Genomic DNA, 27,638 nt, shown 5'->3' with positions numbered 1-27,638 from the left:
ACTTCAGACTTTTAGCTCAAGGTAAGGTTTTAGGAATTTGAAAAGAAAAAGAAAAACACTTCAAGATACTTTGTCATTTCAGTCATCAGATGGGAGTTACAGAGATAAAGTTAGACAAGGAAAGAAAGGAAATATTTTTCTTGGTTTGTAGAAATGTATGGCACTATAAACTAATTAGAGAACAAATTTATAACTGAGATACAATATCATTACTGCAAATTTCCAAATTAGAGTTTAAAGATTTTTGTAAATGCTGAAATGTTTTAAGAGATAAGAATGTGAAACTTCCACTGTAAATCTTTGGAATGGAGCTAATTTAAAACAATGGCCTCTATAATTTGAAATGCTGGCAACTAATAGTGTTTAGGAAATTGATATTGTGAATGAGATATTTGTGATTGTAAAGCCAAACCAGATTATTATGTGACCCATTTAAAGGTAGACAATCATAATGATTGACCCTCTATATATAGATCATACCTTAATGAAAGAAATATTTGATATTTGGCATTTTGGTGATATACTTAGAAAATGGATGAATAAGAATTAAAAGAGTAATTACTCTATACTGCTTTTTGGTATAAAATATCAACTTGATAAGAGATGAAATCATTTTATATGTAAGATGATTCATAAATGCATTAGACCGAATTGATGATATTTGACTGGCAATGAGTTTAAAAATCCATACCACTAGATGTATTATTGTTAGAATTACAAGTTTATTTTATACAGAATGCTTTTTATTCAACAGATTTAATACAACAGATTTTTAATACAATAGAATTTTGGTAGATTATATGGGCTTTGATTGTTAACATTAAATTGAACCAGAAATAATAAGTATTAAAGTTACAACTTCTTTACTACAGACAGATCCCAGATCAGAGATTTATTTTTCCTTTTAAGTTAGTTCAGATATGGATATTTGTCAGCCTCAAGGTTTACATAGTTCAGTGTTCTTCCAGACTTTGAGTGAACTATAATATATGCATTGGGTGTATCATCACAGAATGTGGTTGTTTTCTTAATTTCTAATGATTGATTTCTGATAATATATATTTGTGTGTGTGTGTGTGTGTGTGTGTGTGTGTGTATATACACATATATATATGTATATATATGTATATATATATATATATATATATATATATATATATATATATATATATATATATATATATATATATATATATATATATATATATATATATATATATATATATATACACACACATACAATATGATTGGCTTTCTTCTATACTTCTGTATCCCAGAGTTACAGAAATTACTACATTCATGCTGGGTATGAAAGTAGCTAGGATTAAATCATAGAGAATTCAAGGGTTCTGCTATTCCTAGGACAGCGGATATACTACTATATAGATGGTTAAGTGAAGTTGTTCATGAGAGTTGAGGAGACTAAGGAACTGGGTACTTAGGATGCTGGAGGGAATATCAACATACATGTTGAAGTACTTAGAATAATAGAAAACTGAGAAAAGAGGAAGACTGTGAGCCAGATACCAGATCTGATACAACCTCTCTGAATAAAGGTTACCACTCTTGGAAAAAAGTGTGCAACACTTGTACTAATGCATGGAAAGGACCTGGTAAACTTTGAAATGTTACATAACTGTGTACCATTATGTCTACCTTGTTGGGGGCAGGACAGGCAAAAATTATAATAGAATAATTACCTTTAACCTATGCCTTGTTGTAGGCTTAGCTATGTTGCATGACTTAACCATAATAGTAGATTTAATTTCCACAAAAATCAACAGTATGTAAGCTATTTCATTAAGAGAACTACAATGCCTAAGGGCCACACATCTTCTGAGTCAGAACTTCATTAATATTCATCATCAAAAGGATAGTTGGGATCTTCCTGGAATCTAAAAAGGGAGAAAGAGATATGTACAAGTCTCATACATTAAAAAAATCTCTCCAACAACAACTCCAACAACCTACCTCCTCCCAAACCCAATCTCTTCAAATACCCAGATTAAGAAACACAGTCTTTGTAGTGGTTTGTTTTCTTTGGCCCATACGTCTAAACACTGAGCAAGGACTTAGCTATTGATCCCTCTTGCCTTGGGTTCAAGCAAGCTTTGCTCAGTTTCCTTAAACAAGAATGCATTTGTGAGATATAAGGCAAATAAATGGGTGGTGAAATAGACTAGGAGAAAGAAATGGCAAATGGCTTGAGTATCTTTCCCATGAAAACCCCAAATGTGATCACAAAGAGTCAGACATGACTGAATCAACTGAATAGTAAACATAATAGATCCTGACTCTGAAATTAGAAAAGCTAGAACTTGGGTTCTGACTCTTGAATACTGGGCGGTATGACTATGGACAAATTACCCTAATGTCTCAGAAGTTCAATTTCCTCATCTTTAAAATGGACAATAATATTTTTTGGTCTACCTGTTTTTCAGGGTTATTGCAAGGTTCACTTGAGACTTTGGGTACAAAGAACTTTGCAACCATAAATCACTATGAAAATGCCAGCTATTATCATTAAGAAAGGTCATGTAGAAGGGGTATTTAGAAGGGTCTGATTTAGGAAAGTGAATCCAACAGAGGGGAAGTGAGCTCCTGAGTTAAACTGGTACGAAGTAGCAGAGAGCGGAATCCAAACTAAAACTTAAGGCTTGAAATTCAGTGCTTTTCCCATGATAATCATCAAACTGCCTCCCTACACCACAGCATACCTTTATCCATAACAATAAAGAAAGCAGGCTTTGCTCCTACAGCACGGAGGAAATTTAGAGCAGGAAAAGTATTGCTGTGGACTTTGGCCAGGCTCTACTATTAACCCCATTAAATTCTGACTGTTTGTACAGATTCAGAAAGAGAAGATATTTCAAGGGCAATCAAGAGCATAGTAAATATTCCACTGTGCCACAAGTCCGTCAGTCAGTAAGCATTTTCTATGCCTATCATATGTGAGACACTGTGCTACGCAATGGGGATAGAAAGAAAAGCAAAGGACAATCTGTGCCCTTAAAGAACACACAATCTAATGGGTAAGACTGCAAGGAAACAAATGTGTAAAACAAACTACATACAGGAAATAATCAAAAGAGGGAAGGCATTAGATTTCAGAAGTGTTGCGAGAGGCTTCTCGTAAAAGTAGAATTAAAGTTGGCACTTGAAGAAAGCCACAAAGCCAGGAGACAGAGGTGAGGGGGAGACTATTCCAAGAATGGAAGAGAGCCAGAGAAACCACCCAGAGCTGTAAGATGGTGTGTCTTGTTCACTAAAAACCAAGGCGGCTGGTGTTACCACATTGAAGAGTACATGGCAAGGAGTAAAGTATGAGAAGACTGGAAAGGTAGGGGAGGGGTGGTTATGAAGGACTGTAAATGCCAAACAGGGAATTGTATATTTCCTTCTGGAAATAACAGGGAGTGCATTTAGTGTTTGTTAGGTGGTCTTTGTTAGGTGGCTTAATGGAGAATGAATGAGAATGGGGAGAGATTTAAGGTAGGCTGACTCACCCAAAACCTGTTGCAACAGTATACATATGAGGTAAAGAGGGCCTGCACCACAGAAGTGGCAGTATCAGAAGAAAGAACACAGCATATTCAAAAGATGCTACAAGGGTGAAATGAATAGGTCTTGACAACAGATTCAATATGAGAAGGGATGGGGTGAGAGATAGAGAGGAATCAAGGATAGCACCTATGGTCTAAGCCTTGGGGCTGCGAAAATAGCAGTGCCCTTTACAATAATAGGGGAAGTTTGGGGGTGGGCAGTGTATGGAGGAAAGATAACGAATCCAATTTAGACATAAAAAACAAAGTTTCAGAGGTAAAACAGAGAAAGTCCTAAGATATGTACCGTGTTTACTTTAATGATCATGTTTATATAATTTCCAAAAATCCTTAGGCTAACATGGGACCAGCCACTTAATGACAATAAAAGCAGTCATGGGAACAGGGGTGTGGCTTCTCTGAACTTCACTTCCTGAGGAATGATGGAGGAGTACAAGAATCCATATAGGAAATGAGTTTGGAGGAAGTAACACTTACTTTTCTTCATCTATTCTTGAATGCCTGTGACTACACATTTCCGCAGTAACATTAGAGAATGCTGCTCTATTGCTCATCTTCACAGAATCTAGGCCCTAGGTAGGGCACTCCTCAGGACTAATTTGGAGTCCTTAAAGATCATCTAATCCAAATCCTTCTTTCCCCAGATTTTCTAAGAAACTGACATTCAGAGAGGATAAGAGACGTTTTCTTTGTGTCTCATAGCTAGTAAACTAGCATCAGAGACATAATTAGAACCTAAGTTTATGACATAAGGTACTGCCCTGTTTGTATAGAAGAAGTTTGGTTACTGAAAGTGGAAGAAAACAACCTGTTTGCACCAAAAAAAAAGATTAAAACCCATGTACAAAAAAATATTTTTTTCTATTAAACTATCAAAACAGACATAGGAGGACTATATGGAGAACTGAACAGCCGCGTTTGAGGGAAGACAAATGACTGAAGTTGCAAAAACCTTTATCCTTGAGCCTCAATTACTGAAATGGGTTTTTTAGATCTGACCCAGAATAAGTACATAAGGGAGGTACACAGTTCTGCCTCAGATAAAAGGAAGAGGAGATTTCATGAGCATTATAAAACATGATACTTGGTAGATTTGTAACTTCTCTGTGAAGGACTTGAACAAGGACTTTTTCTAAAGTGCTGCTCCACGTCCCTGAAGTCACAGACCTCTGAGATAGAAAGCAAGATGTTAAGAGTAAACACTCACGGTGAAGCGGTCAGGTAGCGCAGGTTTTTATTAATGCCATCGATGACTTTCATTTCTTCTGGAGTCAACTGGAACTCAAAAGCCTGCCAGAGAAGAAAAAATATTATAACTGGGATCTGCTTATAGCACCTCAGAAAGGAATAGGCAAGTTGAATGACTGAATCAGTCACACTCTGCACTGAGACTTTGGTAACTCTCTTCTAGTGTTGGAGGTGTTTAAGCTAGGTGAAAACTAGCTACTCCCACTTGATAGCTCCAGTCTTCTTGAGGGTGGAACTTTCCTTTCCTAACACCTCCTTTTAGATTTGTAGACTTCCCCTTAATCTAGAAGTTTCCATTTAGCTGTTCACAAACCCCTTAGGGATTCAGTACATTCATCCAACAAGTTCATGTTTAAAATTTTTTAATTCTGCTTTACATAGCAAATAATTACACAAAATTTGTTGCAAATATATTTTTCCCTTGAGATACCAAGCACATGTCTGTTTGAAACCATATAGGTTTGTTTCTGAAAAAATTCAAAATCATCAAGCACACAATGATTTCTGTGTGGCTACTACAGCAAACTGACCACTTCTGATTTAGTGCAATATGTTCTTGAAGTTTCTCAACCTGTTATCAAATTGTTTCCAAATAGCCATGGCCACAAAAGTGAAAAGTTTGAGGGCAAACAGATTCCCAATAGGTGATCATATGCATGGACATTCTGTCATTTGCATGGGCATACTCTCATTTGCATTTTGTACACCAAAAAGCTCCTTCTTTCCCCTCTGTTATCATGTAAGCCTATCTCATCAGTGGTATAATGACATGACCAAGATGCATTCTTTTTGCATTGACATTCTTGCAGTGCAAATAAATGTCAGGCCGTTTGAAATCCATGATCACTTACAAGCCATCTTGAAACCATCATGGACTATCCCAAGCATTCAGGAGAAACAAACCTTATGGTGTTTCTTATTGCAATGTTAAGGTAGTTTTCTGACTTAACTATGTCCTCCACTTATGATATTATTCTTCAGTTTAAATGAACTGGTTGCCAACATTTGTCAGTGTTTCAGCAGTTTCTTTGAGGGTGTACCCAGTGATATGCCAGTGAGAGAGAAGAATAAAGGTTCAAAAGAGATTCTCTCCTGACAAAGATTAATGTAGCTATAAAAATTGTTTTAAAATGAAGCAATATATGTAATTGCACCTTATGTACATTTGTCATATAATACAATGCTTCTTATTAGCCAGTAGAAAAGTTCATCTTTTATATCTTAACTATCTGCTTATTTCTATCAGTTGGTAGGGTGGTTAAAAATTTTAAATGAACTTTCATATTTAAACAAGATAGCTTATAAAATTCTCCTACCATTTTCCACTACATTATGGAAGCAAGCATTTTCATGTTATTCTTATTTTAACTTAAAATACAGAAATAAACTTCGTGTAGAAACAATTTTAAGACTGTGTCTATCTGTTGTTGAGTTAAATAGTACAAAGTTCTGTTCAAATATAATAGTCCTATATCAAAATTAAGTTTATATATGATTATTATATCATGTTAAACATATTCCAAATTGTAACTTATTTCATTTTGTTAGTTATATTCAACAAAGTTGGTGAAAATAACTTTAATATGAAGTCTTGCAGATAACTGGAAGAATATGAGGCCTTACTGGAATGCTTTTTTTAATTCTTAGAGAATTTCTGGCATAACGTATTCATAATGTTAATTAGAGTTTTATTTTCTATTTAGTTTTCATAATTAAGGGTAGAATAACATTTTTTATAATTATAAAATGTAAATTTCAATTTGGAGCTTCTGTATAAAATATATCACTGGTATGTTAAGCACTTGATAAGTAAGTATAAAACAATACTATAAACAGTATATTAAATTACCCTGGTGGTTCACAACACATTTTTTGTTGCTATTGGAAAGGGTTTACAGAACAAAAACATTGAGAACCATTGCCTTAGTCAACACTTCCACAGTGTGAGACGTAAATGCATCTCAAACATCCTTATACTTGTTACTTCTCTTTTCCCTAATGCTATTGCTTTAACTCCTTTGTTCTGGTTTTGAGGGTGTTAGCAGGTTGGAACATAACATCTCCACTCATGTGAGGTGTCACTAAACTTGAAAAATTTATAAAATATTTTAAAATCATTAAGATTCCTTCTCATATATCTACCATGCCCCCAAACAGATCCTCCTAGTAAAATTCAGGCTGAAAGGCTCTATTCCCTCTGCCCAGTTCCCTTCTTCTTCATCAAGTAGCAACATCAAAGCCATGTTTCTCTTCTTTGTGCTCCCTAGAGAAGATAATTTAGCAAAGAACCAGCATTTAAGATCTATCACTTTATCTAAATTAGCTTTAGAACTAATTAAAACAGAAAATAGTAGGGCAAGTTAGAAACTCATCCGAATTCTCCCAAATTCACCTCCAAATAGCTATAAAATAATACCTCAAAATGAATTCTAGAGCACCAGAAAAAATGAAAGGATGGAGTGATAAAAATATCCAGCCCAATACAACTTGGAAAGTCAGCAGAAGAGGTTTGTCTCACAGATGAAAGGGGAGCACAGTCCAATGCAGGCAGCATCCAATCAAGCCAGCAGTAAGATCCTGAGCCCAGGTGCAAGTTAGTGGTCCTGGCTGGCACAGCAGGCCAGAGGCAAGAGGCCAGGTCCCACAGCCCTGACCAGCAGGCCGCTGAGAGACCTCACATGCCCAGAACAGTAGACCAGTGGTGAGGTCCCTCTCTCCCAGCACAAGAAGCATGAAAAAGTACTCCCTCCACCCTAGGAACAGAGTCCAAAGTCAAGTCACAAGACTAGGAAATGAGCAATAAATAAATAAATAACTTGACCATTGAAAGATACTATGGGGACAGGGAAGGTTAAAACACAAACTCAGAAAAAGACCATCATCTTACAGCATCCACATGCAGAGCTTCAAAGAAAAAATCTGAAATTGATCTGAAGACCAAAAATCACTCCTGCAACATTCAAAAAGAACTTCTGGAAGAGCTTTAAAAGGTTTGTAAAAGTTAACTAAGAGAGGTAGAAGAAAAACTGGGGAAACAAAGGGGATTGATGCAAAAGAATAATGAAAAAAGAGTCAATAGTTTGGTGAAGGGAGCACAGAAAACACAAAAATATGTACAAAAATTCCCTGAAGAAAACAACTCCTTAAAAAGGATTAGCCAAGGGGTCAGAGTCAAGATACCAGAGTAAAAGCAGGGACCTACCTGATCTACCCCCAAACACCTCAAAAAACCTATAAAAAAAGACTCTAAACAAATGCTAGAGTAGTAGAAGCCACAAAATGAAAGACTAAAGCAAATTTTCAGTCCAAGACAATCTAGAAGGTTGACAGGAAAGGGTCTATCACACTGGACTAGGAGTGGAGTGCAGTTCAGCACGGGCAGTGCCTGCATGGACAGAGTGAAAGCAGGTCTTGGGGCATTGAATCACTGGCAGTTGCTATGGTTTCCAGATCTCTCAATCCAGTAATGTCAAAGAAAGCTTTGATGATCAGTAAGAAGGGTCTCTCACCTGGCTGAGAGAGGAGTGTGGGACAAACCCTAGCCACAGTACTGGGCCCAGCCCCATCCCTGGCCCTAGGGTGGCATCAGTCACTGGTAAAGCTGAGGCTACTTCAGGAGCCCTCCACTTAACAAAGAGCTCAAAAGTCAAGTAATTGGCTGGGGAAATGAGTAAATGGGGTAGAGAGAGAAGAAATAGATTATAGATTTTTACCTTCTCAATGAAGAGGTATTTTCATATGTCATTGGGAACAAGGAGGATCAAAATATACAGCCAGAAGAAGACAACAAATACAAATTGGTCTCAAGTCATGGGAAAGATCAAAAAGGATTTTGAAAATCAAGTAAGAGAACTAGAGGAAAAACTGGGAAGAGAAATAAGAGAGATGTAAGAAAATTATGAAAACAAGTCAATGACTTGCTGAAGGAAACCTCAAAAAAAGCTTAGGAAAATTTTAACACCTTTAAAATTAGGTTAAGTCAAATGGCAAAAGAGGTCCAAAAAGCCAAGGAGGAGAAGAATGCTGTAAAAAGAAGAATGACCCAAAAGGAAAATAGGTACAAAAGTTCACTGAGGAAAATAATTATCTAAAAATTAGAATGGAGCAAATGAAATCTAATGAGTTTATGAGAAACCAAGAAATTGTAAAGCAGAACCAAAAGAATGAAAAAATAGAAGAAAACATGAAATGTCTCATTGGAAAAACAACTGACTGGGAAAATAGATCCAAGGAACATAATTTAAAAATTGTTGAATCACTTGAAAGTCATGATTTAAAAAAAGGGCCTAGACATCATCCTTCAGGAAGTTATCAAGAAAAATTTCCATGATATTCTAGAGCCAGAGGGTAAAATAGTAATGGATAGAATACACGAATCACCTAATGAGAGAGATCTCAAAAAGAAACTTCCTAGGAATGTTGTACCAAATTCCAGAGTTCCCAGTTCAAGGAGAAAATATTACAAGTAGCCTGAAAGAAGCAATTCAAATACTGTGGAAACACAATCAGGATTACACAAGATTTAGCAGATTCTACAATAAGGGACCAGAGGGCTTGGAATAGGATATTCCAGAGGTCACAGGAGATAGGATTCAAACTAAGAATCACCTACCAAGTAAAACTGAGTATAATACTTACGGGGAAAAATGGAAGTTCAATGAAATAGAGGACTCCCAAGTATTCTTGTTGAAAAGACCAGAGCTGAATAGAAATTTTGACTTTCAAATATAAAGCAAGAGAAGCATGAAAAGGTAAATAGGAAAGAGAAACCATAAAAGACATATTGAAGTTGAACTGTGTACATTCCTACATAGAAAGATGATATTTGGAACTCATGAGACCTTTCTCAGTATTAGGATAGTTAGAAGGAATGTGCGTGTGTGTGTGTGTATGTATGTATATATCTGCATGTGTGTGTGTGTGTGTGTAAGGGTATGTAAGTGTGTATACACACACACACATACATACATACATACACAGAGAGAGAGAGAAAGAGAGAGAAAGAGAGACAGCACAAGATGAGCAGAACATGAAAGGATGAAACCTAAAAAAGAAATTAAGGGTTGAGAAGAATGTACTAGGAGAAAGAGAAAAGGAGAGGCAGAATGTAGTAAATCATTGCACAAAAAAGAAGCAAAAAAGAGTTTTTACAGTAGAGAAGAAGAGGGGGAAGGTGAGAGAGGGAATAAGTGAGCTTTCTTCTCATTGGATTTGGCTTCAGGAAGGAAAACATACATACTCAATTGGGTACAAAAGTTTATCTTACCCTACAGGAAAGCAAGGAGGAAGGAAATAAGAGAGAGAGTATAATATAAACGACAGTAGATTGGGGAAAGGGGTAATTGGAAGCAAACACTTTGGTAAAAGGACAGATCAAAAGAGAGAATAGAATAAGTGAGAGGCAGGACAGGACAGAGGGAAATATAGTTAGTCTTCTGGAAGGGTTTTGCATCACTACTCATGTATAATATATATTGAAATGATTGCCTTCTCAGTGATGATAGGTAGGGACGGAGGAAGAGAATGTGGAACTCAAATCTTTGAAAATGAATGTTGAAAACTGTTTTACATGTAATTAGGAAATAAAAATAAGTTATATAAGCAATGGGGTATAGAAATCTATCTTGCCATATAGAAAATAGAAGGGAAGGGGATGAGAGAAGGAGGGGAGGGTGACAGAATGGAGGGCAGATTGGAGGAAAGGGTAATCAGAATACATGCTGCCCTGGAGGAAAGTGCAGGGAAGATGGGGAGAAAATTTGAAATTCAAAATGTTGTGGAAGTGAATCTTGAAAACCAAAAATAAATAAATTTATTTTTGAAATAAAAAATAAATTCTAAAAAAAAGATTGGCCAAATGGAAAAGGAGGTACAAAAGATCACTGAAGAAGATAATTGCTTAAAAATGTCACTTAGGAAAGTGCAAGCTAACAATTCCACGACACATGAAGAACCAAATAAAATGAAAAAAGAGAAGAAAATGTGAAATGTCTCATTGGAAAAATAACTGACCTGAAAAACAGATCCAAGAGAGATAATTAAAAGCAATTGGAACTATGATAAAAAGAGACAGAGACATAGAGAAACAGAAACGGAGAGAGATCTTGAACATCATATTTCAAGAAATTATCAAGGAAAACTGCCCTAATATCCTAGAACCAGAAAGTAAAATAGAAATTAAAAGAATACGTCCATCACCTGCTGAATCAGGTCCCAAATGAAAACTCCCAGGAATATTATAGACAAATGCCAGAATTCCCAGATCAAGGATAATACTTCAAGCAGTCAGAAAGAAATAACTGAAATACTATGGAGCCAAGTCAGGATTATACAAGATTTAGCAACTTCTACATTAAAGGACTGAAGGGTTTGGTACATGATATTCCAGAAGGGTAAGGAATTAGTATCACAACCAAAAATCACCTACCTAACAAAACTAAACATATCAACTTCAAGGGAAAAATTGATACTTAATGAAATAGAGAGCTTTCAGGCATTCCTAATAAAAAAAAAACAGAGCTGAACAGAAAATGTGACTATCAAATACAAGACTGAAGACAGGCATAAAAAGGCAAACAGGAAAGAGGAAAAAAAACATAAGGGATTCAATAAGGTTAAACTGTTTACATCACTACATGGGAAGAAGATATTTGTAATTCTTAAGAACTCTATCACTATTAGTCCACTTAGAAGGAGAGTACAGAGAAAGAGAGGGTGTGGGCATAAGTTGATTTTGATGACATGGCATAAAAAAGAGAGATGGAAAAGAGGATTGCACTGGGAGAAGAGGAAAGAGAAGTAGAATGGATAAGTTATCTCACATGAAAGAGACTTAAAGAGAGAATAACATACAAACTCAGTTGGGTATAGAAATCTATCCTACCATATTGGAAAGCAGAATGTGGGTGGGGGGAGGGTAGATAAGACAAGCAGGGGAACTGATAAAAGGGAGAACAGATTGAGGAAAACAGGGGCCAGAAGCAAAACAGTGGTGAGGAGGGTCAGGGCAAAAATAATGAGAAGGATGAACAGGGGAACATAGGATGGAAGAAAATAAAGAGTAATCATAACTATAAATGTGAATGAGCTGTACTCACCCATAAAATGGAAGCATACAGCAGAGTGGATTAAAAACAAGAATTCTACAATATGCTGTTTATAAGAAACACATATGAAGTATACACAGACAGTAAAGGGAAGGGGCTGGAGCAGAATCCATTACGCTTCAGCTGAAGGACTAATTAAAACAGAAAAGTTAACAATTTTAAAGTACAAACAAGTTCTGGATTTAATGTCTGCCTTCTCAGGCAGTCAGAAGGGTAGGGAGAATAATAGGAGGGGTGACAAGGAGGGACAGAGTGTACTTTTATCAGATCTCCCAAGGAGACATTTCAACCTAAATATCTGAGATATCATAAATTTAGTATGTCCAAAAAAGAAATCATTATCATTTCCCCTCAAAATAATACTGATTCAAATTTCCCAATTTCTATCTACCAGGTTCATAATCTTGGTGTTATCCTAAATCCCTCACTTTATCTCACCCCACAAATATAATTAGTTGCCAAACCTTGATTTCTAACCTCAACATCTCTTATATCTCATCTCCTCTTTCTGCTCAGACAGCTACCATCAGCATTTCTAACCTGGATTAATGGTCACTTTCCTTCAAGTCACTCCCCAGTTTAATTCATTCTCCTCATTGCTGACAAAGTGATTAACCTTAAGTGCAGATCTCACTGTGTCATCTCCTTATTCAATAAAATCCTTATCACCTTGAAGATAAAATAAAGACCTCTCCATAATCTGGCCCCAACCGATATTTCTCTTGGTTGCTCACACAGAACACTGTATCTCTTCTCTTCCCCTATGTACTGGCATCCCCTATACCTGAAAAGTGCTCTCTCTTCACCTCTACCTCACAGAATCCCTTTCTTCCTTTGGTATATCTCAAGAACCAACTTCTTTAAGAAGTTCTTCTTGATCCCCTTAACTGCTAATGCTCTGCCTCCCTTACTACTATGTATTTATCTACTTTGGATTTCTCTTTATATTATATATTTGCATGATATAATGAGAATAAATACAAAGCAGTTATTTCAAAGTGTGTGTGGCATTACCACATACACTGTCTCCTCCAAAAACTGAAGTGAACAAGCAGTTTCTTAGAGATCTTTTGAGAATAGCAGCGAATGTGGGTGAAGTCACATTTCTATTCACCAGACTGAATCAGTGAAGTCCACTACACGCTTCAAAAATCATCTTCTTAGTGACCAGTTTTCTCTATTTTTCATCATTTTCTCCAATTTTCCATTCACCAACACCAGTATTTGTGCAGCTGCTTAAACCAACTCTGCCCATGCCTCTTTACCCCAAAGTTCTCCTTGATGCGCTTTTCAGTGAAGCTCTTTGCCAAGACGACCACCCCTCGTTGAATCTGGTATCGGAGAGCAACCTGGGCTGGAGTTCGATTGTGCTTCTTGGCAATGGCTCCCAAAACTGGGTCTTCAAGGACAACAGGAGACTTTGGATCTACCCTGTAAGGGAAAACAAACCTTTTGAAATCTGTGGTCAGGGCAACAGATGGGAGTTCAATGCTATGTAGATAGTAATCATCCTTTAGTTTTTTACATTTTTCAAAGTATTTCCATAAATGTATCATTTGGACCTCATAATAATACAAGAGGAAGGCAGGGTTAAAGTTATTATCTTCTCTTTACAAACAATGAAATGGGGTTCAAAAAGGTTAAATTATTTCTTCAAGATCATGCAACTAGTAAAATGCCAGAAGTGAAATGGGAGTCAAATCTGGTTAATTATAACTCCACAATCAATGCTGTTTCCACTACTCAATGTTGCACTATTTGTAAGTATACAAAAATTTGGGTAATCAACTTTATTAGTGATTAAGGAATCACAGACCCCCTTCCTCACCATTGAGTCTCTCTGTGGGATCCCAAAGCACTGTATGCTACCAATATGATATCTTTTGACTTGCAGAACTCCAACAATTTGCCTTGATTCAGGTAAGGATGACATTCCACCTGCGGTACAATAAACACTGGTTTTAGCTTATAAAAATAAGCTGTATGAAGCCAAAAAGAACAATATTAAGCATTTTAATAATTGAAGGACTTGAGAATTACCTAGTTACACCCCAAATCACAGAATATTAGCACAATATGTGTCTACTTAAGAGCCTTTGCACATACAGCCATTGGTGCTGAAAGGGGTAGAAAAAGCAGTTTTGAATTAAGGAAAAGACTAAAATCAATTAATAAAGGATGTAAGATTCAGATACTGCCATTGATGAATGCTTTGATGCCTGAAAGAAGTAGGAAAAGAACTTTTGTTTAATAAAAAACTTTAAATATATTGAAAGAAACAGAACTTTCAAGTATTAATTATCTGAGCAGTTGTGAATAGAAAATCAACTATTTAATAAAAATAGTTGACCTTATGGATTATATAAGATAAAACCATGCATGTCTGAAAAGTTTTATAGGCTAAAGGATTAAAGAAATAAGTTTTATTTATTAGAAACTAGGAAAATGTGAATAGGAAGAAATAGTTTCAAGAACAAAAAATGTGATGTAAGATCATAATGAAGATAAGAATTACAGGGAGCTATTATTCCTTCATTTGTTTGTTAGGAAGGGGAAGGATAGGAAAGAAACTGCACTAGAAAAAGAATTGTTTTACCTGGTTGCAGACAGGTTTATATTTCAGCCCAGTTTTATTCAGGATCATCTCCAATTGCCTGCGGTTGAAGTTGGACACTCCAATGGACTTCACAAGGCCTGCATCTTTACATTTCTCCATGGCCTGAGTAGAAAGGGATTGTGAACCACTATGGAACATTGAAGAACATGTTGAGTAGAATCCCCCATTGAGCCCCTAGCCTTGATCTTTTCACTTCCTCTCCTCTTATTTGAAAAAAGGACCTCAGAAGAGAGCATGTCACAGAATTAAAAACTGGAAGGGGCTTTAGATACAATTTAGTCACAAATTTTTTTTTTTTTCTTTTTTGGTCAAGGACAGCAGGATCTAGAGAAGTTATTGAAAAATACCACATAGTAGGCAAACAAGCCATGATTTGAGTTCAGGTCTTCTGACTTCTTTACTACACTGATCCAGAGGACAGCTCTTCATCAGGAATATTTCTACTTTTCAAAAAACATATTAACTGAATTTCATGTATGTGACATTGACTCCCATATATATTTTCAATCAAAGTATGAAAATCTGGCAGTTTAGTGATCATTTCAGTAAAAGAAATTTAAAATCATAGGAGCTAAAAGTAAGATATTCCAAAATATCAAATTAGCCTTTCACCCTGAAACAGGTGACAAAATCTCTGTTGCAAAGAGGAACAAAAACAGTAACAACCACCAGAAAAAGAAACCTCCCACCCCCACCTTTCATCTGCTTTCTCTTGTCTTTATTTTTGCTATTTCCTAGTACTCTAATTACTCTCTCCCTTGTCATTCCCATTCAATGAGTCCCGGGTTCTTTCCACTTGATCTGAATATAACAAGACAACTAAATTTCTTGGAGGTTAGAAGAAATCCTGGAAGTGTACCTCTTCTCTTCTCATCTCCACCCACCTCAGGGGACCCAAGATTCCATTGTTTCCAATAGAGGAGGCTTCAACAATATCTTAAAGTACATAGTTCCCTGAATTTTCTGATTAGTGTGTCAATTCTCACATAATTGACACATCTTTTTTTTATATTAATGTAGAATAATAAAGTAAATCATTAGGGTCAAGACACTTCACTATATTTTAGTCCAATTGCCCTCATTATTCAAATGACAGCTGAGATGACTCACTCAACATTCCCACATCAGTGTCAGAGCTAAAATTAGAAGTTTAGGATTCTAGTCCTGCACATATTCCATTTCACAAGGTGCCTTGCACCTTTTCATTTGATTAAATTCAGTTCCAAACACCTGAGAATCTTTCTCTCCAGTCACAATCACTTTTAGGCAGGGCATACTACCTCATAACAGCAGGATGTTTTTTGTTTTCTGTTTGCATAAGTTACCTACCTCCCAAGTTTCACGCAAATCTACAGAGTCACGGATAATTTTCTGATTTTCATCCATTGGAATCATCTCTTTGGCAGGCTGTAATTGGAGAAGGAAAACCTGTCTTTTGGAGACTCTCAAGCGAGTGAGTGATTCTATTCAATTCAACCTACTTTGTATGTTGCATAAGGCACAGTGCCAGATGCCACAAATAAAACATGAAATGATGTTGAATGTCTGGACTTATAGGAGCTTATCAACTAGTAGAGATCAAATACATAGATAATTATAATACAAATGCAAAGCATCAGAGATGTAGACCTGGAAAAAATCTTAGAGATTATCTATCTAATCAAACCTTCTCATTTTTTTATATATTTAAAACTTGATTGATAATTTGTTACACAAAACATTTCTCAACAGCATTGAATTAAATCTCATGAAGAAGCATATTTCCTGAAACAATTTAACAAAACTGACTAATTTAATTACATGGTTCTGTATGTGCATGTAACACTTTTTAACTTGGAAGTCTATTGAGATTTAAAAAGAAAAAATGTGAACTTGAATAGTCGAGTACTTTTTATAAAATTGTAGTCATATGCATCCATTCAGTCACTCACTCGTAAAGCATTTATTAAGCACCTATGAGTGCTTAAAGGTCCTGAGTTAGACTCTGGGTTTACTAAAAGGAAGGAATTCATGACTGAGTAGTTTCAGTAATTGCTATTTTGTTACCTGTGGCCCAGAGCCACACTGTTAAACCTTCAATTCATTTTTATTTCTTCACTGGTTAATTAGCAGTCCATACTTGTAGTTTGTTTTGCTTGAATAAATTCTCCCCCCTCCTCTAACACATTCATTCCTCTTCCCTCTCTTACTCCCATCTTCTCCCTCCTTAGTCCAGTAAAGACTACTGTGCATTTTACGTTTTTTTTATCGTTCCTTCTCCCAGCACAGATAATAGTATGGTTCATGTATCCGTTCATCCTCCAACCTTCTCTTTCTACAGGATATCTATTTCCTTTAAACACCCATACAGCTTTTTAGCACTCTAATAAATCTCTAAGTTTTTTCTTACTATCTTTGACACACGGTTATTGGACCCTGCTGATTATATGCCTCTTTCTAGAAGTGAATTCCCCAATATGAAGACTCTAGGCATTCACCACTATGACCAGCCTCGTCTCTTAAAGTTAAATCAGGATATCCTTAGGAAATGTTTACTTGTAGGCATCTACTTTAAATATTAGCACACTGACACGCAAAACTATCAACATTTATCTGTAGTCCTCTAAACAAAGTGTGAATAAGGGCAAAACATTCCTTCAATTCTCATAGAAGCAGAGGTGAAAAATGCTAAGACAGAAAAGAGAGAAATGTGGTCAAAAAGTCTTTGTACACCTAGAGGGGGTTCTAGTACTTACTTTAAGAGAGACAGGAAAATGTATAATATAAAGGTCAAGGTAATCAAGCTGGAGGTTCTTCAAGGTCTCTTCCAGGGCAGGCCTGACCAATTCTGGGCGGTGGCATGTGCTCCAAAGCTAAAGGGATTGAAGGAATATTCAAAGTAATGTTGTATATTCTTTATCAAACAATATCAACAGAAGGGACAAATTGTGTCAATGACAGGACAGCAGACTGAGTTCCCAGAATGGCCAATTTACAGAAAAATTACGAAAAGCTCCTAAAGTTCGTTCTTATCACTTAATCTCTGTGCCTGTTCCTTTCTTTGTAAAATAAGGGATAATAAATAAAATGCTATCTACCTCCAAGAGTTCTTCTGAGGTTCAAAAGAGACGTCACATGCTTTGTAAACTGCAAAAGTGACTTCTTTGGGAACTCAAGAAATTTACCCACAAGAGGGAGGGTCCTGAACTGCCTGTTGAAGGAGGTTGTGAGTGAATGTACACCCAGTGTGGAGACATCTCTGAATCAGGGGGGTGTAAAAGAAGTTCTAGACAATCGTGGAGCTAGAAATGTAAAGAAGAGAAGTACTCATGGAGTGAGGTGCTTTAACTGGGCCAAACCTACCTGAGGTCTCCTCCCAACTTAGGTTAATGCTAGAATATTCATGAAACTGTGTTTTGGTAACCTACTGAGATTTTCTTCCACCTATGCAAGGAAGCAGTAGCTACAGAATTAAATGTCAAAAAGATGACAGACAAGTAGGCACTGAGATCCAACACTTTCACTTTCACCTTGTCTGTTGGGTAAGTTTCTAATTTTCCCTACATTGTTTCCTAAGATTGAACTTCATTTTAGATAGCTTTAATACAATTTAATTACCTGCCCCCAACAAATTAATGTTATGACCAACATCTTCTACAAGTCTCAAGGTAGAAGTGCTAGAAACCAGCCACCATGGGGGACCAAAGGAAAAGAATAAGAATGAGTTAGAAAAAATTGATAAACTGTATTTTAATCATCTTCTAGTCTAAAAGTAGTTAAATATGTAGAACCAAACAAGACCATGAGAAGACCTTTAAATTAAGCTTAGGAAACTCTTAATTAAATAGTGTGTTGCTGAATTTCTACCAAATTGGAGTGCACATTACTCCTGTTCAGAAGCGGTTAAACCCATGTAACCTTCCTTAAAAAGAAGTTAAGGGGTGGGGGGGGCAGAGGGGAGCCAGGATGGCAGAGTAGAAAGGTACATATATGCTAGCTCCTAACCCACAGCACATAAAATACTTGTAAAGAAGAACTCCCAACAAATTCTAGAGCAGCAGAAGCCACAGAACAATGGAGTGGAGGAGATTTCTGCTCCAGAGAGACATGAAAAACTGACATGAAAGGTCCATCGCGCCCCGGACCCAGAGCAGAGCCTAGCCCTGCCTTGGCCACACAACCCCACGAGGAGTAGATCTGAGAAGGCTTCAGGGACAGAAGGTCCAGCAGCCACGCAGGTCCCTTCATCCACAGGTGCCAAAGGTCAGTGAGAGGGCCTTTTCAGCTCACTGAGAAGGGAGTGGGGTGCCCCCATAACTCAGGCTCCTTCAGGAGTCAGCAGCAGAGGCAACAGTGGACAGGGGCTCCCAAAGCAGGCAGGAGCTCAGATCCAATGTTGAAGGTCTCCACAATAACTCCCTGAGGTAACTGAGCCCCATGTGGCAGCCCTGCCCCCACTTGAGCAGCTGAACTTAATCTCACACTGAATAGCAGCCCTGCCCCCACAGAAGCCCTAAGGCTGGGGAGCAGCATTTGAATCTCAGACGCCAAGCGCTGGTTTGGGTGAGGTGGGTGTGGAGAGGACACTCAGAAGTCAAGTAACTGACTGGAAAAATGCCCAGAAAAGGAGGGAAACAAAATTAGACCATAGGTTACTTTCTGGGTGAACAGATATCTCCTCCCATCCTTTCAGAGTAGGAAGAACAATGCTTACCAGGAGGGAAAGACATAGAAATCAAGGCTTCTGTATCCCAAACATTCAAAATAAATATTCAATGGGCTCAGGCCATGGAAGAGCTCAAAAAGGATTTTGAAAACCAAGTAAGAAAGGTGGAGGAAACGCTGGGAAGAGAAATGAGAGAGATGCAAGAAAAGCATCAAAAGCAGGTCAACACCTTGATAAAGGAGACCCAAAAAAATGCTGAAGAAAATAACACCTTGAAAAATAGGCGAACTCAAAAGGCAAAAGAGGTTCAAAAAGCCAATGAGGAGAAGAATGCTTTAAAAAGCAGAATTAGCCACATGGAAAAAGAGATTCAAAAACTGACAGAAGAAAATAGTTCTTTCAAAATTAGAATGGCACAGATGGAGGCCAATGACTTTATGAGAAACCAAGAAATCACAAAACAAAACCAAAAGAATGAAAAAATGGAAGATCATGTGAAATATCTCATTGGAAAAACAACTGATAGGGAAAATAGATCCAGGACAGCCAATTTAAAAATTATGGGACTACCTGAAAGCTATGATTAAAAAAAGAGCCTAGACATCATCTTTCATGAAATTATCACGGAAAACTACCCTGATATTCTAGAACCAGAGGGCAAAATCAATATTAAAAGGATCCACCAATCACTTCCTGAAAGAGATCTGAAAGGAGAAACTCCTAGGAACATTGTGGCCAAATTCCAGAGTTCCCAGGTCAAGGAGAAAATATTGCAAGCAGCTAGAAAGAAACAATTCAAGTATTGTGGAAATACAATCAGGATAACACAAGATCTAGCAGCTTCTACATTAAGGGATCGAAGGGCATGGACTATGATATTCCTTAAAAAGAAGTGACAGTCTTGTAACTTTTTGTCTTCTCTTTAAGGCATTGTTCTTTTGTTTCCCCAATGAAAAGGTGTTTGTAAAGAATGACCAAAAATGAACTACATATTTACAATTTGTATCTTTTGCATTAAATCTGGAATTTAATTTTCTGTTAGACAATATATTTCTGATTTTAAAAAAATACAGGTTTGTCAAACACAAATTTCCACAATAAGTATACCATTTTCCTTCAAATTAACTCCACTTTTGATCCATTAATTTAAAAAATCCACTAATTGAACATCCCTGTACATTTTTCTCACAGTTTAGTCAAAAAACTTACATCCTTACTAAAAGTAGGAATAATTTAGATTTTAGTCTTCAATATTAAATTTTTCTGTTAGCAATGTTATGAAACTGTGAGTTCAAAATACTGAGTTTGATGAATACCAAAAAAAAAAACATTTGGCTTGCCATAATAAGAGTAATAATCTCACTGCTGCTCATCCTGAAAATATGGTTACAACAGCTCCTTAATAGTTTTTCCTGGAGGTGCTCATTTTTTTCTCATGGTCTCTGAGGTGATTTTTTTAGCTATTTATTTGGGAAAATTAAATGTCTAGCTATTTTACAGTGTCTTATAGCAGAGTAAGCTCCTGAAGAACAAAGCGTGTATTCTTTAATGAATATCCTGCACAAGTGTGCATCTTATTATTAACTGAGTGGCCAATCTACTTTTGAAATTAAATGACTGAGAGTTAAATTCCATGGTTTCTCATCAACACTAGCTAGCCTTCCTCTTTTCCTTTATGCAGCAAAACACATTTTTGTTGTTCAGATTGCCTGCGTTGGGAGGATTGCTCTTTGTTCTACGTAGCTTGCTGTTTACAGTTCATCACATTTTTTTTAACATGAAAAAAATCCCACAAAACTCAATCACTTTTTTGTATACCTTGCCTGTGTAGAATATGTCCTTTCTGGTCACCGTCCCATCTGCAATTTTTGCTCGGATTGCCTGTCCAACTTCTTTTTCATTTTCGTATAGAAAAGCCCCATCAATATGGCGGAAGCCCACTTCAATAGCCACCTTTGTGGCTTTCTCACCTTCACTTTTGGGAACCTAGAGATTCAAAGGGAAAGAATTTCAACATGGACAAAGACACCTTAACCCAATGGACCTCCTTTCCTGAACATGGTCCTTTAATTAGTTTCTCCTTGTGAACCTCCTTATCTATACATGGTCCTTTAACTGTAGTTCCTCCTTCCCTCTAACTCTCCATTTACTTCTCCCTTGCTTGTCTTTTCTTGGTCAAGTACTACTCAAGTTCTTCCACACACAGCTGCATTTTGTTATTTATGTTCTTTAGATCCCGATGCTTGTTCATTTTTCCATTTGGCCACTCTAAGAAGTGTGAGACTATTAGGCAATAGAAAGAATTAGACATTTTGCCAGATACATGTCTGCCAGGGTTGGCTGACTGCTTTGGCTTGGACTTCAGTCTTAGGGTTTAGTTTTTGGATCCGTTTGTACATTCCATACCTTTCCTCTTCCCACAACCCATAGTTTAACAGAATGTTTTGTTGAAAGTATATTGAGTATCAGGCTACTGGAAGAAACCAGAGTACTGTGCCAGAAAACTGAGCAATACTAATTGACATTGCAAAGTCAGTAAGGCCTAAAGGAGGAAAAAAGCTTTCCACAATGAAAAGTGTGAGAGAAAACATTTAGTGCATTACAGGAAAACTGAAAAAAAGGTAAATTTAAGAGAATCACTACCAATCTTGGATTGGGGAAAAAAGAGAAAGTTAACTTGATATTCACTATCCATGACTATACACTTAAACTAAAATTCAAGAATCCCCTTAAAGGGCAAGACAGAGAGTTCAGAATTACTGTTAGGGAGTCTATATCTATAACCTCAGCTGTCGTATTAATAAGGATAAGAGGGCAAAATCATAGAGTTAGAAATATTGGTAGTGAGATTTTGCCAACAACTACTTTAGGTACAGATATGGAAAGACAAATGAATCAGAAAAGAGTTAGAGCCATCCAATCAATAAATAGGCTAAATAATGATATTGCAGTTAACTGGCTACTTAGTCAGCTCAATATAACTTATTTTTGAATTATATACAACGTTTCATACTTTTTGACATGTATATGTAATATTGTATGTATGTTGTTGTTATGTTTTTTTTTTTTTTACAGTTGCTAGAGTTTGCCTCATTAGAAGCAGCTTTTAAGTGGTGCTTTGAATTCTGACAGGTATATTTTATGTGTACTGTATTTATATTGTGAGAGTTGTACTATAAGGAAAGCTGAGCATCACAGAATTAATGCTTTCAAACTGCGGTGCTGGAGAAGACTTTTGAGAGTCCTTTAGACAGCAAGAAGAGAGATCAAATCTGTCAATACTTAAAGAAATTATTTCAGGCTATTCACTGGAAGGTCAAATACCAAAGCTGAAACTTAAATACTGTGGCCACAAAGTGAGAAGACGGGACACAATGGAAAAGACCTGATGTTGGGAAAGAGGAAAGGCAAAAGGAAAAAGGGACAGCAAAGGAGGACATGGATAGACAGTGTCATGGAAACAATGAATATGAACTTGGACAGACTGAGAGACAGTGAAAGGCCTGTTGTGCTATGGGGCACGGAGTCAGGCATGACTGAACAACAACAGACACGAAATGTCACATTAGGGTGAATGTTACATATCTTAAAATGATTTTCAGGAAAAAAAATTATGGGTTAGAGGAATATAGCACCAGGTTCAGCTGCTTTTCCCACAGACTACTGGTACATATTTTTAAGGGAGAATAGAAAGAAGAAGAAAAAAGATTGTGACACAAAGAACAGTAACCTCTCTCCTCCTTAAGGATTACTCTTCATCTAGGTTTCTCCCACCAGAGGAGGGCATGCATGGAATAACTAAGAAGTGAAGAAAAGGCTTCTCCTTCTTCTCTCTGTCTGCTCAAAGGAAAAGCTATTAAGTAAGGCTGACCAGAAGGAAGGAGAGCTTAGGAATCCATAGTGAAGAAAAAGATCTAAAGAAAGACAACAGACCTTGTAAAGGAAAGGTGCACAACCTGATCTGATCCCCTAGAGTAGGGGAAAGCTAGAACTCAACTCCTAAAGCCTCACAAACAAAAATGAACTAAATATTATAACAAAAAACATTTATAAATGTGGAGTATTTCCCTGAGTAAATCACAAAGGTACAAACCAGAAAAGAATAATGTAAAACTTCTATAATCAAAACCACAGGGGAAAAAAAGCTTGCCCACAAGTAAACTTCTAATTTTTTTTCTAAATGATTAGAGTTTTTAAAAAAGTATTACAAAAGAAATCAGAATTATGGAGAAGAGAACTGGGGAAAGGAGCAATAGCCTAACAGAAGAGGTATAAAACTTTAGTAATAAACTCCCTAAAAATCAGAATGGACCAAACAGAAATGAATGATTCTAGGAGAGAAAATGAGAAAATAAAGTGAATGTGAATGGGATGCATTCATCTGTGAAATAGAAGTTGGAATGGATTTGGAAAACAAAATTCATCAATATATTGTTTACAAGAAACACACTTGTATGAAACAAACTCACAAAGAGTTAGAATAAAGTGTTGGGACAAAAATCTATTATGACTCAGCTGAACACAAAATAGCCAGGGTAACAACTATGATTTTGGTCAAAGCAACAGGAAAAATAGACTTAATTTAAAAGAGATAAAGAGAAAACTACATTTTGCTGAAAGGTAACACAATAATTGATTTCACACTTTATATGCATGTAATCAATAGTATAACTATTATAAACAATGGAAAAACTAAATGAATTATAAGGAGAAAAAAGCCACAAAACTATAATAATGAGGGACTTCAATTTACCCCTTCAGGCCTAGGTAAATATAACAAAAAATAAATGAAAAATTAAAAACATGAATAGAATCTTAGACAAATGAGATAAGAGAGACCTCCAATGATTATTGAAAAAAATAGAAATGAATATTCCTATTTCTCAGCTGTGTGTGACTCCTCCACAAAAACTGATCACTACTTAAGAACAAAAACAAATGGCAAAAAAGCATAAATATTATATGTGTATATAATATATGCTTACTTGTCATAATGCAATGAAGATATAAATAAAAGGCCACTGGAAAAAATATTAAAAACAAACCGTATCACAAAGTTCAATTTAAATAAGATTTTGTCCAGAAAGCCTTCCCTTATTCCATCTCTCCCTCTCCCCATTTGGTTATTAGTCTCCACTTCAAACTTCTCACAATTCTTTGTGGTATAACTCTCTAATGCAATTATCACATAACATATATTTATAGTTTTCTGCATTTATATCTTATTTCTCTTTTAGGTTGCGGGTTTCTTGAAATTAGGGGCAATGTCTTAGTTAACAGACCAGAAAGTATTAAAGCGATTCCAGTTTGTACCCAAGCTTGAAGGGGCCCAAATACCATGTTCTGTTTTCTTGTCAGGGTAGTCCTGATTGGGCTTATACCCTTCCCCAGCTAGTCAATCAACAAGTCCAGACCTTCACACTATGTTACCTCAACAATCATAAAATTTTACTTAGAGAATTGTACCTTATAACAACTCCCTTCCCCATTCCCCCATCCCATTTTCCCAAAGTCCCCATTTCACCAAGAGGCAGACAAAGCATGTCTGACAGTGAGACAGTGACACCTAGGAAGAGAATGGGTTTAGAGCTCTGGCTGTTAGTCTCTTAGCTGGACTAATACCCTACAAACCCCAAACTCCAAGAGCCCTACCATCCTAAATGAAGGAAGAAATAAACTGCCTGCTTCCTGGAGACCCTCAGGTGGAAGCAGAGAGGGAGGGGGCTGGAGAAAAGTTCTTTCTTTTGACTGGCTCCCCTCTGTGCTCACATGGTAAGCAAAATGTATTCTCCTTTCCACTACTATTCCCTTTCTGTCTCTTTCCCCTTTACTAGCTACAATATGCGGATATTCTCCAAATACAGCTTTGCTTGCTGTGCACTCTTTTCTCCAATGCTCAGACTACATCAATATCCAGGTGCCCTCATGCTGACCTGGCATCTCCTGCACCTCAATTTGAAATAAAGCTGATTCCCTTCTCCTCACCGCTGGGAAGTCAGGGGAATCCATCTACCCATCTTCCAACATCCATGTCCTCCTGAGGTGCACAGGTTCAATAAAGTGCATACAGTACAAGCGGTTACCCTTATAAGGCCTTCATCTGTGATACAGATTTACTTCAAAGATGGTGCAAGTTCACAATAATTTTGTGCTTGGAAGTGTAATTATAAAATGGTTTTTGCTTATGCCCTCAGAGAAAAAAAAGCTCCTCGCCTTACCCTGAGCAAGTTCCCTCTCAGTGTGGTTCCCATTTTGACCTCAAGCCTCAATCAAAGGAATTTATTTATCGGGCAACGTTAAGAACCAAAACAACCACAAGTGAAAAATAATATGAAAATTAATATAATTAAATAAAAATTAAATGAATCTTATGTCATAATTATATTTTATGACTTATCTAATTTATAAATATAGTTTAAATAATAAAACTAATATTAAATCTGGCAAATATTCTTTAACAGAATTTTTTTAAAAACACAACTAAGCAGAAGTAAGGAATACGGCAGGACCTATTTTTCTTTGAGCCCTCTGCCTCCTGGATCGATCGTGTGTAATAATACACAACTCCACATCTCTCTGCTCATTCATTTAAATATCATCTCTCACGGTCTCAACGAGGGGAAGGCAGATATATAGCAGGCACTGTCTGCCAGGAATGCTCCTCTTCCTCTCCTCATACACTCCTAAAGGCTTTTTCAAACTCAGGACTTAGTGAAAAACCTTCCTGCCTCCCTATCTGAGGGCTGATCTCACCTTAACTTTCTTTTCCCAACCTGGGAAAAACTACAACTCCCAGAGTCTCCGTGGCCAGCCAGTGGTGACTGAATACGAAATATGATGCATTTACCACAGTGTCAGGTTTACACAAAAATTCACTGTTCTGCATTTGCTACGTAATTATGTATTTCTTCCCCCAAAGAGTCTCTAACAGCAAACAGGGAAGCATGGGAAGGGAATTAGGATTACACACTTCATCTCCCCTCCCAGCGCCCACAAACCCCGCTGCTCTCTATACTTACACTTCTGGGTGCATAAGTACCAAATCCCAGCACCGGGATGGTATTCCCATCATTCATTGTCACCCTGTGAGATCTGGAAAGAGCCATTTCTTTTCACCTCACAGGTCAGGTCAGCTCTGGGCAGTCGGAAAACCCAACAGAGGCAAAGAGTACCTGACAGAAGCCTTGGCTTTATACATTTCTACTCGATTGCCCAACGAAGCTCAGAGGGAGGGGCAGGATTTAAAGTTGCACAGGCAGGGATGGAGGGAGCAGCAAGCCAGAAATCACTTCTTCACAGTTTCCCTAGAAGTGTGGCTGCATGGAGATGTTTGAGTAAATAAAGTATTCATTTGACTTCAATGTGATTGCTATCCCCTTTTTCGGTAGTTGTTCCTAAAGAATGGTGGGGTCAGAGGGGGACGACAAGGGAGGGAGGGGGAAAGGCAAGAGGAGCGGAGAAGAGGGTTTGGGGGGGGAGAAAGAGATAACGAAGTGGGAGGAGAGTCATGGGAAGGAGGAAGGGAGAGGAAAGCTAAGTAGGGGAACTGATATGGACAGTCTTCCTGGTCCTTTCCTCTGGAAGGCAGTACATACTGACTTTGAAAGGAAGCAATGTCCCTAAAGTGCCCCTGTAGGAGAATGGGTTCTGCAGGCACAGCTCCATCTGCCTTGCTTGCCAAAATCTCCTTGTGGTTACATACCGGGTAAAAGGAATTATTTTTTTCCTGTTATTTGTGGTTTTAAATAGGTTTATCTACTATTCTAGTCATAGTAATATTACCACTAAAATGTTTATTTTTTCCTTTATCTCTGACACTTTTGAGTTTTGAACTGAATAAGCCCAGCATTTCTTAATATTTTTGGAAATTTTTCTGTCTTTTTATAATGATTGGTGTATGCTTTTTAAACTCTTCCACTGGTTTTACCACTTGAACTTTTTAATCTAGTTTCTAATTTGTTTTCTTTTACACTGATTTAGTTTCGGGTTAGCATTTTTCTGTATTGGATTGATTTACACGATTTATATCACAAATCCCTTTAATTGACAGAGAGACATTGATGAAGAGTTCATCTAATATCAGCCCTATACCTATTCACTTAGGATTACACCAGGTTAATGAGGGAAGCTCCAATGTGTATTAGTCAGATAAACTGTTGACCAGGGCTGGGCATTTATGGGCTAAAGACTAGTACCAAAGTGTGGCAAACATCTTTTTCTCCCATCCCATGAGGTTCTGAGCAAAATGTGCTGTGTCATGTCTGGTGTTATTTGTAGATTCTGTCACGTGGAAGATATCTAGGGCAAAAATGCAGCTGAACAATAAAGTCTGTTGAAAATAAATGCAGAAATGGAGTTTAGAATGGTAGGTGGGGAAGATGAATGAAGTTTCAAACCTCAAAACTTACTCCTAGCTTTCTATAATCTGATTCTAAACTCTCCTTCTCAATAACCAGATT

At 37.0% G+C, this 27,638-nt stretch overlaps 1 protein-coding gene across 1 annotated transcript; it reads right to left on the bottom strand.

Moving 5' to 3' along the window:
* Positions 1 to 702: 702 nt before the first annotated feature.
* Positions 703 to 26,388, bottom strand: LOC140533864 (prostaglandin-E(2) 9-reductase-like). Its single transcript, XM_072654190.1, has 9 exons — positions 26,199 to 26,388; positions 20,998 to 21,165; positions 17,270 to 17,386; positions 15,864 to 15,941; positions 14,514 to 14,636; positions 13,746 to 13,855; positions 13,183 to 13,348; positions 4,771 to 4,853; positions 703 to 1,895 (listed from the first exon to the last, which is right to left on the bottom strand). Exons 1-9 carry the CDS (start codon positions 26,283 to 26,285, stop codon positions 1,853 to 1,855), a joined length of 975 nt encoding a protein of 324 aa, XP_072510291.1. The 5' UTR covers positions 26,286 to 26,388; the 3' UTR covers positions 703 to 1,852.
* Between the last annotated feature and the right edge of the window lie 1,250 nt (positions 26,389 to 27,638).

The sequence above is a fragment of the Notamacropus eugenii genome, chromosome 3, assembly GCF_028372415.1.
Source record: "Notamacropus eugenii isolate mMacEug1 chromosome 3, mMacEug1.pri_v2, whole genome shotgun sequence".
Taxonomy (NCBI): Eukaryota; Metazoa; Chordata; class Mammalia; order Diprotodontia; family Macropodidae; genus Notamacropus; species Notamacropus eugenii.
This window is presented reverse-complemented; position numbering and strand designations above follow the sequence as displayed.